The sequence below is a fragment of the Lygodium microphyllum genome, chromosome 1 (genome assembly GCF_053477565.2).
Source record: "Lygodium microphyllum isolate KBCC chromosome 1, Lygodium_microphyllum_v1.1.10, whole genome shotgun sequence".
Taxonomy (NCBI): Eukaryota; Viridiplantae; Streptophyta; class Polypodiopsida; order Schizaeales; family Lygodiaceae; genus Lygodium; species Lygodium microphyllum.
Genome location: NC_141135.1, coordinates 111113059 through 111128190, shown reverse-complemented (window position 1 = coordinate 111128190; position 15132 = coordinate 111113059). Strand labels below are relative to the sequence as shown.

The following is a 15132-nucleotide window of genomic DNA, read 5'->3' as shown; positions in this document are numbered from 1 at the left end:
TCCCTTTCTTCTGCGCTCCCCCTCCCAAACCTGCAACAAAAGCTTTGATGTAGGTGGATCAACTAGCTACCTCTTTGGTGCGCTTGTTATGCTCAAAACAAGGGGGCAAGCTTCTCCCATAGAAGCTTCTCACAGGTCCTCGATGTAAGAAGGTTGGTGTAGAAGACATCAAACCGAGGAGATGGCAGCTGAGTCAAAAGAATCATGGCCATATTCTCTGAAGAGATCAGCTTGCCAAGGGACACAATCTCATCCCTCATGTTCTCCAACCTGTTGATATGTTCCTTCATGGAAGAAGAATCATCAACAACAAGCAAGCATCCGTAATTTCTTCTCGAGAGTAATCTGATGGGCAAATGTCTTTTGATGGTACAAAGAAGCAAGCTTTGTCCACACTTCCGCTACTTTCTACAACCTACAGACATGCACTAGGACAGAATCCTATAAGCTCATAAAGAGGAAAGATTGAGCTCTTGAGTTGAGCCGATCCTGTAAGGCTGCACAATCCATCAATTATCCAACGATGGGATCCTCCACTGGACGAGGAATAGGGTGGGTAACAAACTCCCAAAGATCGAAGGTATCAAGGATACACTCCACCTTACATCACCAAAGCAAGTAGTTGGAACCATCAAGCCAGTTTTCTTTGGGCAAAGAAGGGAGTACAAGTACCTGTATAGAGGATGCCATGAAAGGCATATGAAGGCCAGCAGAACGAGCCTTTTGTGAAACATGGAGAGAATGGAAAGAAGAGGGATCTCGTACAAATAGGCTAGGTGACCTCTAATCGTCACGTAAACTAGCACGAAAATCTCTCCGTCTCTCAGAGGAAGGAACAAAGACCTTATCCTCTAAGTCAGCAAAGAACTGGTGATAAGACATCTTCATATATATCTGTAAAATGCCCACAAAAAGTTGTATTTGGCTATGGACGCTATGGACAGAGCCCCGAGACAGGAGGAATCAACTACAAGATACAGAGAGCTCGATGTAGAAGGTCTGCCTTAGGGAGAAAATACTATTGACTGCTCACGAAAGACAAAAGCACCGAAACATTGATGTGAAAGTTGTCGCTTGCTCCTGAAAGGTTGCATTTGACTGCAAAAGGTAGTCGCCTGCTACTAGGAGTTTGCGTTTTCAGCAAATGCAGATATGGATGGCCTCACAACTCTATGTCACTCTCAGATACCATGCTCTTATACCATGTGAGAGTGCACAACGGAAAAAGAACCCTGAACACAGAGGAAGAGAGAGACAATCTTCAAGAGAAGAAGAAAAGAAACCTACACTGAACAAGAAACAAATACTAAATACAGAATAACTCATCAGTCCTTGCACACAGCCCACAATGTCAATGAGGGCACTAGATCAAGCTGATGATGACACCAACACTGAAGACGGAGGAAGATTGTTGGGTGTAAAGTCCCTTCGTCTCCTCCTCTCCGTGTAAATAGACTTACGGGTGTGAACACACCCTTAATGTACCCTAACATATAAATACATTCTTTTTATTCTTTGTGTATCATCACATTGGTACACCTATCTCTGTGTTCACTCTTCCTCTAACTCTTAGCTCATCTCTGCTCTTTAGCTAACGCTTTGACCTTGTACGCCATTGCGCACTCTCACCCCTTCAAACTGGTATCAAAGCGCGACGGTCCAAGCTCGTAGACGAGACAGGTGCAAGTAACAGCCAGCACTCAATAGTCGTAGGCGAGGGGGGAATAGTCAGGCAGAACAGATGGCAAGTCCATCATGGACCAGCGGGCAACAGAAGGCGTGACGGAGCATTAGATGCGGGCATCAGACTAGTGTGAGACGAGCGTTAGACGAGGCGTGACGGCGGGGGTGACAGGTGACGCGCATCAGATGAGCATCAGACGGGCGCGACAATGGGCGTGACGGCATTAGGCGGTGGACTTGCGATACGCTAGCGACACCAGGCGTAGCGCGACCTACACGGGCGGCAGTTTGGCAAGCGTCATGTCGCTTGACAGGTCGCGGACCTGAATGTCGGGTCAACGGACCCATATTCCGTTTTTTTTTCAGAAATATTTGAGATTATTTTTACCTCCTCTCTTTTGGGTGTTCCCACGCGCAAGCACAATGCGCAAATTTGTGCAGATTTAGGCCCAAAAATTTAGGGCTTTTCCAGATTGAGTGTTGCTCATGCAAGATCGAGGCATCTGCGTTAGAAATTGCAGACATTGTGCGCGTATGAATTGGGGATTTCACCAAATTTACTGAAATTTGCTCATCCGAGTGAAATTTCTCAATGTTGGACCCATAAAATTTGGGGCTTTTGTTGTATTGGCAAAATTTTGGTCAGCTGAGTCAGATTGGCTGACATTGGTGCACAATTGGACCCGAGAAATTTGGGGCTTTTGCAAAATTTTGTGAAATTTTGCTAAATTTGCCGGTTTTATACTTTCGGGAACATGTATTAATGCAATCAGGGTAGATTGGTCAATGAAATTTTGGGGTTTTTTACTAAAATGTGTGGATATTGGCAAAGTTAATGCGTGAAATGCACTTTGGGAATATTTTTGAAACAATCTTGTTGCCATAAGAAGAGTGATTTGAGCATTTTTATCTCCCAGTTGTGCGATTTTGGAGAAATTGTAGAGAATTCTTGGTGTTTTAGGGTAACACAAGTTGATACGAGTACATATGTATGCAGTTCACATGTTGGGCAGCTCCCATTGAGTTGATGTATTGCTGATTATTCATGTTGCAGCAACCTTAGTGATCATTTGCAGATCTGGGATTGGTGCAAATGTATTTATGGTGATATTGCTGAAGTGGGAGTTATCTGGCACTGATGTATGCATTTATTGTATGATGAAATTGCAGTCATACTACTGAAAGTCATTCATTCTATTGCTGTACATGTACTTGGACTGAATCTTGCTATTATTTGCTAAAAAATTGGGCTGAAATCATCTAAATATTCAGCTCATTTTTGCTATCATAAATTGCAGCATTGAATTTCTGGTGTATTGCTGAAAAATGGCTGCAAATGCTTCTAGCAGCAGTGACACAAAATCCCTCTTTGAAATCAAGAGGTTTGATGGCACTGGCTTTGAATTGTGGAAGGATAGGATGCAAGGCATCTTGTTTCTCAAGGACTGTGAAGATGCTCTCTTGGAAACTAAGCCTGCAGCTATGATAGATGTGGATTGGACTAGACTTAATAAAAAGGCCATTGCATACATTAAGATGGCAGTGTCTGATGATGTACTTACAGACATCAAGCGTCTTGATACAGGTTATGCTATATGGAAAATCCTTAAGGATACTTACGAAATCAAGTGCATCTTATGCATAAACTTGTAAACATGGAATTGGATGAGTCTAAGCCAGCATCTCAGCATTTGAGTGCTTTCACAGGGGTTTTGAGTCAGTTGTAGAACTCTGGTTTGACTGCTTTCGATGATAAATTGAAAGCTATTTTCTTATTGATGACTTTGTCTGACAGCTGGGAATCTTTGGTTGTGTCACTTAGCAACAACCCTGCTTTGACTTTTGATGGTGTTAGAGGTTCAATCCTCAATGAAGAAATCAGAAGAATGTCTAGTGGTGAAAGCAGTGGCTCAGCTTACCATGTAAGAGGCAGGTCTGAAAAGAGGGGTAATGCAGCCAGTAAAGGGAAAAGCAGAAGCAAAAGCAAGGGCAAACAGCAGGATGTCACATACTATCAGTGTGGACGTAAAGGGCATAAAAAGCCCGATTGCCGGTACTTCAAGAAAGAGCAAGAAATAAAGAAACAACAGGATAAGAAAAAGAAAGATGATGACAACTCTTCCTCAAAAGAAGTTGCAAAGGCAAATGTTGCATCCAGTGTGGTCATTGAAGAGCTTCCTGACACTGAAGAGATACTTGTTGTAGCCTCATGTAATGATGCAGATATTATAGCAGCAACAGGTGATATGCACATCACCAAAAAGGAGGTAATTGATGCCTTACTTTCAGCTCATGATGGGCTGTCACAATCATGGATAGTGGACAGCGGTGCTTCTTTTCATGTTACCCTCTCTTTGGAGTCATTTTCTGAATACACTACAGGTTGCCTAGGCAAGGTTTACTTGGGTAATAACTATGCATGTGCGATAGAGGGTGTTGGCACCATTCACTTGGCTCTTGAAAATGGCCAAGAGCTGATTTTGCAGGATGTTAGATTTGTACCTGGCATAAAGAAGAGTCTACTATCAGTTGGACAGCTTGATGCTAAAGGGTACTTTACTACATTTGGTGGTGGGTCTTGGAAGGTCCATAAGGGCTCTATGCTGATTGTTAAAGGAAGCAAAAGGGGGACTTTATATTACTTGCATTGTAAAGCATTACCTGGCAAGTTCTTGGCCATGGTTGAAGTCCATTCACAAATGGAGCTTTGGCACAAAATACTTGGTCATATGAGCTAGAAAGGCCTTCACGTTCTCTCCTCTTTAGGGATAAAAGGCTCTGGTCTCGAATTTTGTAATGATTGTTTATATGGAAAACAAGTGAAGTCTCCTTATTACTCTGGTGTCGTTAAGAAGTCTAATGCTCTTGACCTAGTACACTCTCATGTGTGCACTATGCCTATTAATTCGTATGGCGGTGCACGGTACTTTGTTACTTTCATTGACGATTTCAGTAGAAAGTCATGGGTGTATGCACTTAAGAGCAAAAAGGAAGTGTTGGATTCTTTTAAAAAAATTCATGCTTTTGTTACCACACAAAAAGGGCTTAAGTTGAAAGCCATAAGAACAGATAATGGAGGTGAGTATGTCTCAAAAGAATTTAACAAGTTTTGTGAGATGCATGGCATTAATAGGGAGTTGATAGCCCCTTATAATCCTGCATCAAATGGCATGGCTGAAAGATTTAACTACACACTTTGTGAGAGAGTCAGATGCATGCTGTCCACAGCTAATCTCCTGCAGCAATTTTGGGGAGAGGCTCTTAAAACTGCAATTCATGTATGCAATCGCTCTCCCAATCGTGCATTGGAAAATGGCATTCCTGAAGAGGTTTGGTCTAGCAAACCTACTTCATATGACCATTTGTGTGTCTTTGGCTGTGATGCCTTTGTGCATGTACCTGTAGAACAGAGGACCAAACTAGACATGAAATCCATCAAGGGCATCTTCATGGGATATGGAGATGAGGGAGAGATGGGTTATAGAGTTTGGCTTCCTCAGGGCAGGAAGATAATACGCAGCCGAGATGTAGTATTTAATGAGGCAAAGTTGCTGAAAAATGCTACACATGGTGATCTTGACAAAAAGAAGGTCAAAGTTCAGCATGAACAGCCAGCCATTCAGTAGCCATTAGCTGAAAATTCTGTCCCTTTTGATGCTGAAAATGAGCAGCAACCTATTGTGCTACAGCCAAAAGATCATGGACAGCAAATAGATGCACATGATGAAATAGGACAGCAAGAAGAACATGCTGAAAACAGATTACAGCAGCAAGAAAATGCTGAAAATCAGCCACCTAGTGATGGTGTACACATTCCTCAGGATGTAGGCCCACTGCCTGATAATACAGATCATTGGGTAAGACGGTCTACACGTGTCAGAAGGCAGCCACAGAGGTTTCGGCCATCTTTGGATTGCATTTTGTTGACTGATGAGAGTGAGCCTTTGACATTTAAAGAGGCACAGTCATATGAAAACAAGAGAAAGTGGGAGCTTGCTAGGAAGCCCAAGTATAAGGCACGGCTAGTTGCTAAGGGCTATACGCAAAAGGAAGGCACAGACTTCCAGGAGGTCTTTTCACCAGTGGTGAAGATGACTACGCTCCGTGTTTTGTTTGCTCTCACTGCATCCTTGGATTTAGAGTTGGATCAAATGGATGGGAAGACTGCTTTTCTTCATGGTGACTTGGACGAAGAGCTGTACATGAAACAGCCAGAAGGATTTGCTATTCCAGGAAAAGAGCATTTGGTTTGTAAGCTGAAACGCAGCTTATATGGGCTGAAACAAGCCCCTAGACAATGGTACAAAAAATTTGATACCTTTATGCTCAGCCATGGATTTAAACATAATCATGCAAATCACTGCTTATACACTAAAAAGGTTGATGATGGCAGCCTTATTGTGTTGGTTTTATATGTGGATGACATGCTGATTGCAGGACAGCATAAGAGTACTTTGAATGCTCTTAAAAGGCAGTTGAGTTCAGCCTTCTCTATGAAAGATTTGGGGGCAGTTGAACACATTTTGCATGCGCATTAAAAGAGACAGAGGGCAGCATTTGTTGTTTCTCTCACAAGACAAATATATCAGCAAAGTACTTGATAGGTTTAATATGGCTGATGCTAAGCCTCTTGGTGTGTCTTTACCGCCACACTCAAAGCTTAGCAAATCTGACTGCCCTAAGGATGATGCAACTGCTAGTACCATGAAGGGTATACCTTATGCATCAGCTTGTGGATCTTTGATGTATACCATGGTTGCAACTCGCCCTGACATTGCTCATGCAGTGGGAGTTGTTAGCAGATTTATGTCTAACCCTCGCAAGCCACATTGGGAAGCAGTGAAATGTATCTTCAGATACTTGAAAGGTACACAAGAAAAGTGTATATGCTATGGAAAGGGTACACTAGAGTTGCAGGGATTTTGTGATTCAAACATGGCAGGAGATCTTGACACTAGGAAATCTACCAGTGGGTATGTTTTTACTTTGGCTGGTGGGGCTATCTCTTGGTGTTCAAGATTGCAGAAAATTGCGGCACTGAGTACTACAGAGGCTGAATATATTTCAGCCACAGAAGCTTCTAAGGAAGCTATTTGGCTTGGCCGTCTGGTCAAGGATTTTGGTCTTTCTTCACGTACTCCAGTGCTTGGTTGTGATAGCCAGAGTGCAATATGTCTGGCTAAGAATGCCATGTTCCATGCACGTACCAAACACATAGATGTTCGGTATCACTTTATTCGACAGGTCTTGGATGATGGTCTTGTCACACTGACTAAGGTCAAAACCCAAGATAACCCTGCAGATATTCTCACTAAGTCTCTTGCAAAGGCTCAGCTTGAACATTGCATTCGTTTAGTGGGAGTTGGTTAGCTTTAAGGTACCACTTCGGGCCTTTAAGCAGGAGGTTGTTGGGTGTGAAGTCCCTTCATCTCCTCGTCTCCGTGTAAATAGACTTACGGGTGTGAACACACCCTTAATGTATCCTAACATATAAATACATTCTTTTTATTCTTTGTGTACCATCACATCGGTACACCTATCTCTGCGTGCACTCTTCCTCTAACTCTCAGCTCATCTCTGCTCTTTAGCTAACGCTTTGACCTTGCACGCCATTGCGCACTCTCACCCCTTCAAAGATGACAGAGTCGAAGTGTGCACCAACCAAGGAAGGAGGAAAGATAATAATCTAATTGACTACCAAGTGGAAAATGGCTATAAGTAGCCAAAAATCCCAAAAACTGGCCGACTTGAAATTTGCCAAAAATATGTCCAACTAGCATTTAATGTTGGTAAAAAAGTAAGAAATACTCAAAAAAATCCCGGAAAGGGTGGACAATGTTCGACAGGTGAGGCAAGCTAAGGAATGCAGAAATTGCCCTAGGAAATACACATAAAATCCCGATTGGAGGAGAAAATGCATTTAAATGCAATGAGCTACCTCCTCCATCAAAACAAGAGATAGACAGGTCAAAGCTCCTAAAGTCCTCATCTAACTCAGACTGAGGCTCACAGGTAGGAGATGACAAGGCATGACAAACATGATTGCTAACAAGCCCTACCTCTCAAATGTATTGGTTGAAGTGACTCATGGACCTTCATATGGAGGAGGGAACTTCCATGTATTAAAAAGACGTGATGCCTCTCCACCCACATGTCAATCACCGCTGAAGGAAAAGAATCACTCTGACAAATGTACCTTCTATCCAGTGGAGCCCAAGTTTTCGAATATTGAAGATATCGGTACGTAAACCAAACTCATAAGGATGTAGCCACAACCACATGTCCTATTTCAAAAACAAGGCAGCCATAGTATCCCATCCTTGGCACTCAGAACCACCCATAATAGAGTGAGGTGAAGCTGCTTGATCCATAGACACATAGACATTAAAGTCACCCATAACAAGCCCTTATCGGGCAATGGAAAGGATTGCAAATCTTCCCAAAGCTCACAACGGTCCCAAGCTATATTAGGAGCATACACTCCCACCAACCACTGTAGGACCTCTCCCCAAGGTTGTCACGTCCAATGGCGTCTGATTAGTACCGTCCGATAGCAGTACGGTACTAATCGGACTAATAAAACTTGGGCCTATGTCTGATGCTACGTTCAATGAAAAAATTTGTACATATAATTTTAATACCTAAATTGAATGTTGGGACTCAAAGTAATACACTTTAAACATTTAGAGACTTTATACTAGAAGTTTACATATTAAGAGCTTGAGGATAGAGAGGATGGCCGATGGAGAGCTTGAAAGTGGAGGCAAGGTTGAGATATGGCGAAGGAGAGCTTAAAAGTACAAGTTTGAGGAGAGAGTTTGAGTGGGGTTAGAGAGCTTGAGGAGAGAGAGTTTGAGAATAAAGAGCTTAAAATTTGCGAATAAAGAGCTTAAAATTTGAGAATAAAGAGATTTGGGATATGTACAAGTGTGTTGTGGAGAGGAAGCATAAAGAACACCTACAATTTACCCCAAAAGTAACCCCAAATGGTCACAAACAAGCACTTGAAATAGTTGGACAATTTCCATCGAACGCCATTAGACATGTCGTACTAGATAGGACGGATCGGACAAGTTGACCCATCCATCGAACATGGACAACTAGGCTGGCTCTCCCTCATACATAACCTCAAACATCCTGACAAACCTATGAAGGTTGTAATGAAGACCAAACAGCCAACATCACTCCAAAATTATGAGGAGCTTGACCACTAAAGAACATGATGAAGTCCTTATAAACATTGGTGGAACCAACCAATGAGTGCTACTTATACTCCACTACACAAAAAATATCCTAATCACTTGCAAAGACAATCCTCCACAACCTATACTGCTGCTTGCTAGCCAATGAAATCCCTTTTGCCATGATGAACAAAGAGAAGAAGAACTATCAGATCACCGCTTTTCCTTTTGCATCCACTGATTTAGCGGCTCAAAATCTCTCCACAAGATCCACCCTTTGCAATCTAGCACTCGATGCACAGGGAGGGAATTGATGCTACTAAGCACTGAATACATTTTGAGAAGGCAACAATCTCCTATGAGCATCAAACCTCCAAGTAGAATTAGAAGCACCTTCACCTACCACTCCAGCCTACCGACACACAAGATGATTGAGGTTGAGGTTTAGAGTAAAATCCTCTACACCAGCATTGGAAAGAATATGTAATATTATCAGTGACCGATGGCATAAGGAATTAAACAAGAGTCCTGTCGAGCATGGCGTTTAACCACAGAAACCCATGGAGCATCCTTAGATATCTGACCGTGATGACAAGCGGGGTGCGAGTTGCTAATAACCCCAACCTGAAGTGAATCAATATTAGCATTTCCATGCAATCTAGGAGGTGCAGGGGGAGGAACATGTTGCTGCGGTACATCTTGGGGTTCACACTTCTACATATCCACTTCAAGATCCAAACCTCACTACAAGATCTCTGGAGCATGAGCACATTCAGAGACAAAAATGATCCAACTGGCCACATCTAAAACAATGTGCTACAAAAGTTTCTCATTTTAGCTCAAAAACCAACTCATGCAACCATCAAGTTTGAAATCTCTCTCTCTCTCTCTCTAATGGGTAATTTATATTAACCATGAAAAGAAGTACATGATGACAAGATTACAAAGTGCACGATGGCTCTAGGTCCTCATATATGAATCAGATACAATGATTTCAACAAACAAAAAAGGACAAGTGTGCAAGAGGCACCCCAAGACTAAACAGACACACAGACTCAGTGTTGACAAAATTTTGCCACATGGGCCACATGGGCCTTGGCTTCGCTTTGCCAATGTCTACAATACACCAAAGAAGTCTCCTAGCACCACAAAAGGATTGGGCTTCTAGGGTTCTGCCCATGAGGAGGAAGCTCCATCTAGGTAGAACCTAGATACTTGCGATCCCATGGAGTGATGACTCAACTAGCAACATCAAAAGCCATATGGGCTAGAGGGTCATGGGCATGCCATTGTTGTTGTTGCTCTTTGGGGGGCTACGGATCCTTGGGAGTAGTAGAAACTTGAGCAGTTAGCACATCCGAGGATTTGTGACGACGATGTGAGTAAGTACAAAGGAGGTGTGGTGATGAAGAAGGGTCAGCAAGTACTATAGGCATGGAAGTTTCCTTGGCTTTTCCTTTATTGCGTTTGGGCTTTTGTACATCCCTGTGTCTCCAGATATGAAGGAGCAACTAGTTGCTTGTGTTTCAACAGGATGGAGGGGCGTGTTTTGGTCCTTGTCCACGGGCTGGTCCACCAAGGTACTCTTTCGATCTAGGTGTTCTGCCAAGAAGTAACCCAATTGACCACAGGAGAAACAATGTCTAGTGAAAATACCCCACTTGAGCCGAAACCAAAGAGGTCACATACCATTGCAACTAAGGTGCAACCAGTTGGGTCTCTTTCTGGCTGTATTCCCTAGCATTCAAAGCCAATTTTTGTTGGCTTCCTTAGACTGGGGGACACCAACACATGACCCAGTGCAGCCATAGCATCCTTGAGGAGGGTCTAGTAAACAGCCAGGCAACTCCACTTCCACCCATACCCGACATGCCTGCATGAGCAAACATTGAAAATCTCCAATTGGACGCCAGGAAACAATATGTACCAACTATTTATCAAAAAAGAGGGGCTGCTGATAGAGAAGAAAATCCCATGCCAAGGGAGAGCAAAGCACAACCTCATAGAAGCCACGTGGACTAGCCAAAATCTCCTCCACACCATCCATTTGAAGAAGAGATGTCAACCACTAACAAATCCTAGTCAAGGCAAGAACCTGATCAGTGAAGAAGAGAATGACACCTCGCTCATGAAAGGCAGAAAAGCAGCAAAGAACCTCCCAAGTATTCACTTGTGTGTCCAAGATCTCTTCCTCCACGCAAGCAGGAATAGCTCGATGATTATGCTCGACATACTCCTCCAAAAGAGACTTAGCAAATTCTAACAACTATTCCCAAGTTAGCTTTGCAAATCCTACGAGGGAGAAGCCATTTGAGCATACGAGCGTAGCAAAGAATCACCCAAGTCAGGGGCCTCAAGGGCAACAGAAAATTCTTTATGCTTGTTGCGTTTGACAAAAAGCTGAACGTCATGGGGTGACGAAGCTATCTCATTAGTGCAGGGGCCCGTATCTTCTTCAATTGTGTCATCTTCAACAGCCATGGTCAGATCTCCGGCTGCAGGAGGTAAGTCAGTGCAGTCCATGAGCAGGTATCAGCAGGCCTGTTGCAAAGGCAGGCCGTAAACAGAAAAAAGGCGGCAGGACCCTCCAAAGAGGGGGGCCATAGGGTGCACCACAGGGCAGGCAACACAGAGCAGGGTGGCAGAACTGGGTGTCATGACAGAGCAGGGATGCTGGCCTGCAAGACAAGCAGTGTGCAGGATAGCTGCACACCTGTCATGAATGCATTAAGGCATCCAATCAAGCAATGCTCAAGGGCCACACCCCACCCCAATGATATATCCCAAGTGTCTAGTGATCTCTTCCAAAGCATGTAGATCTCTCTTTGTACAACTGATGAGAATGGACTTCAGTGCATTGATGTTGAGGCCCGAGGCTAGACCAATAGTCTCCAAATGGTCATTGCTCTATCCACATTAGATTTCTCATCCTTGAGAAACATAAATGAATCATCTGCAAGAAACCGTCCCAAAAGCTTAGCCCCACTAGAAAGAGCCAAGCCAACAATTTCACCATCAGTCTCTCTTTTTTTCCATAAATGGTAATTGTATTAATTTCACAATCTCTCTCTCTCTCTCTCTCTTTTTTCGTAAAACAATCTCTCTCTCTCTCTCTCTCTCTCTCTCTCTCTCTCTCTCTCTCTCTCTCTTATAGGATTAGAAAAACCATATTAACATGTTCACAATTTTTGCTAGAACTCCCTACATGCGCATGCCAATCAAGGGTATCTACTGTCACATGCATAACTGATGACAAACTGCAATTTGCTCTTTTGACTGCAGCTTGTACTAATGAAGCGTGGTGGAAAAATTATTTATGCCGGACCTCTTGGGCAACAGTCTAAACAAATGATCGAGTATTTTCAGGTTTGATTATTTTATGTTAAATAAACTTCTTCGTCATTAGTTAGATAAGTTAAATTATGAAGGGTAGAATTTTGAGGGGTATAATGCAGAGAGCCTCAAACCTGGTATTGTTTATAGGCTATTGATGGTATAGCACGAATCAAGGATGGACAGAATCCAGCTACATGGATGCTTGAAATAAGCACACCGTTTGCTGAAGAACAGATTGGGAAAGACTTTGCTGACATTTACATGGAATCAGATCTTTACAAGTAAGAGTGCTGATGTTCCTACCCATCAGATCTGTACTTTTGTTTACTCCTGAACTTGCAATATCAGTTCAATCTCTGCCTTGCAGGAGGAATGAAGCCCTGATTCAAGAGCTAAGCAACCCCCAGGCTGGTCAAAAGGACTTGGAATTTCCCAACACATATGCAAAACCTAAATTGACACAACTTGTTGCATGCCTGTGGAAACAGCGACTAACCTATTGGCGAAGCCCACATTACAATGTTGTGCGATTTTTTTTTACCACAGTCACTGCTCTGATATTTGGCACAATCTTTTGGAACTCAGGCTCTAAGAGGTTTGCCTTACTCTTAACTTGAGTTAGCTAAAAATGTGCATACATAATCCTTCCAAAACAGCTGATTTTTGCAGGAGCTTATCACTGTTGGCTGTATTTCTAGACAACCCAGACTTGTAAAAAAACTGACTCTTCATTTGGAATAATAGTCTGTTCTATGACATGCTGGCAGAGGCACACAGCAGCAACTAGCCAATGTTATGGGAGCTCTTTATGCTGCAGTCTTATTTCTCGGTGTCAACAATGCATCAACTGTCCAGCCAGTTGTTGCAGTAGAGCGTTCGGTTTATTATAGAGAACGTGCAGCTGGAATGTATGCTGCACTTCCATATGCTCTTGCTCAGGTTTGCCCTCTTTAACTCTTGGCATCTGAAGTTGTCAGATAAAGGTATTGCTGACTTGCAATCTTATCAGCAGGGTGACTGTCTCACTGGTCATTGTTATCATGTAGGGTCTGATAGAAATTCCTTTCATTGGCCTCCAAACAATTTTGTATGCTGCCATCACATACTCCATGATTCATTTCGAATGGAGCGCAGGTATAAACAGGCTCTGTAACATCACGTTCTTGAACATTGATTTAGCAAGAGGCGATTCCCCTAAGACCAATTGACCCATTGAGGCATAATTTTGCAGGGAAATTCTTATACTATGTATTATTCATGTTTTTAACATTCACATACTTCACATTCTATGGAATGATGGCTGTTGCACTGACACCATCTCAAAATATGGGGGCAGTCGTATCATCAGCATTTTACTCTATTTGGAACCTCTTTTCAGGATTTCTGATTCCAAGAACTGTAAGCATCCGTACAACCCTGTGCAAAGTGTTCATTATCAAGTGCTGAGATTTACCGTTGTGCCCCTTCATTTTACAGAGGATGCCTGTGTGGTGGGCGTGGTACTACTGGGCGAGTCCAGTTGCTTGGACACTGTATGGTCTGGTGTCTTCCCAGTTAGGTGATGTGACAACTACTGTAACCACTTCATCAGGGCAGAGCATGCCAGTGCGGGATTTTATACGCGTCCAGTTTGGGTATAATCACGACCTTGTAGGTTGGTGTGTAGTGGCCCTCGCAGGCTTTGTACTGCTGTTCTGGAGCATCTTTGCCATTGCAATTAAGCGTCTCAACTATCAAAAAAGATGATCCAAGCTTGCACGGTGGAGGCGAGAAGGCGTTGAGCCTTGAGCCCTGAGCCTTCCCTTCTACTTCAACCACCAGCTTCTGATGGGGGGGTTCACACCAATTTTGCCCCCTCTTTTTTGGATTCTTGTGGTGTTGCGTTGATCGGCGCACCGAGGCTTTTCAGAGCTGTTTCCACACAAATTCTGAGCGTCGGACTCTAAATCATCCCTCCTCCTCCTCCTCCTCCTCCTCTGTAACGTGCAACAAGTCGTATCAACGTGCCCACCAACTAGGCTATCACTTTGGGTGTTCTCTCTCTCTCTCTCTCTCTCATTCTTTGAGCCTTTTTTCTAATATGTTTGTTTAACATGATTTGTAATTAAACACGAGCACGACAATAAGCAAAGGCATTACTTTTTCATAAAATCAATAAACAAACACAAGCATCGAGTAATTAACAACATTTGTCCACATTTTCAATAAACAAAAAGCAGCATGGGGGTAAACAAAAAGATGTGTGTTGGCCAAGACCTATGGGTTGCTAGCTCGAGTGGTAGTAAGGCCAAGGATTCCATTCTTATTGTCTCACTAAGGTTTCCACTCTCGTTGGCAGTGGGACAAGCACCTTGTATATTGTGGAAAGTGAGTATGGCTCCACTTGGTCGGTGGTCACCAAGATAGGCTTTAGTACTCAAGCATTTAGGCTCCCCTTGACCACAAGTTTTGATGTCAACCTTGATGTTCAACTAATAAAAAATTATTTCATGTGTAAAAAATTGTGTTGATTCAATTCGCAACCCTTCCACTAGTACACTATATAGAGTCAAAGAAGATGCATCTAAGTAGACCTTTCCACGTGTTCTAGGAAGGAAAGATGAACAAAAAGGTGAAGTTTCTTGCATCCATGTGGCATGTTAGAGGACACATGATTTTTTGAGATGAAGTATTCCTTCCCGTAACTTTCTACTACCTATTATAGGTCACCCTATCTCAAATCTTCATGAAGGGCGACTTGTATCAACATGTCACAATGAGTGATGTACCACACTGTGGAAAGGCAAGCACAAAACTGAGGATGATCATTGCATTCATTTTGGCATTCGTGATGAAAAACACTGCAGGAAGGTCCTCTAATGGCTTCAAAAATTAACTAAAGTTGTATTTATCATTGGATATGTCAATAGTTTGTGTCCATAGATCTATAAAA

The 15132-nt window shown here is 42.9% G+C and overlaps 1 protein-coding gene across 2 annotated transcripts in view; it reads left to right on the top strand.

Annotated features, from left to right (window-relative positions):
* Nucleotides 1-14389, top strand: part of LOC148041548 (ABC transporter G family member 31-like) — a 126769-nt gene extending 112380 nt beyond the window's left edge. The window contains exons 19-25 of one of the 2 annotated variants that reach the window (XM_087680683.1): nt 12147-12230; nt 12348-12481; nt 12568-12795; nt 12968-13139; nt 13247-13334; nt 13432-13598; nt 13677-14389. In XM_087680683.1, coding sequence (XP_087536809.1) covers nt 12147-12230; nt 12348-12481; nt 12568-12795; nt 12968-13139; nt 13247-13334; nt 13432-13598; nt 13677-13946 — 1143 coding nt within the window. In that variant the 3' untranslated portion in view covers nt 13947-14389. The remainder of the gene's footprint in view (nt 1-12146; nt 12231-12347; nt 12482-12567; nt 12796-12967; nt 13140-13246; nt 13335-13431; nt 13599-13676) is intronic. The other variant, XM_087680679.1, reaches the window with a different exon arrangement.
* Nucleotides 14390-15132: the final 743 nt, after the last annotated feature.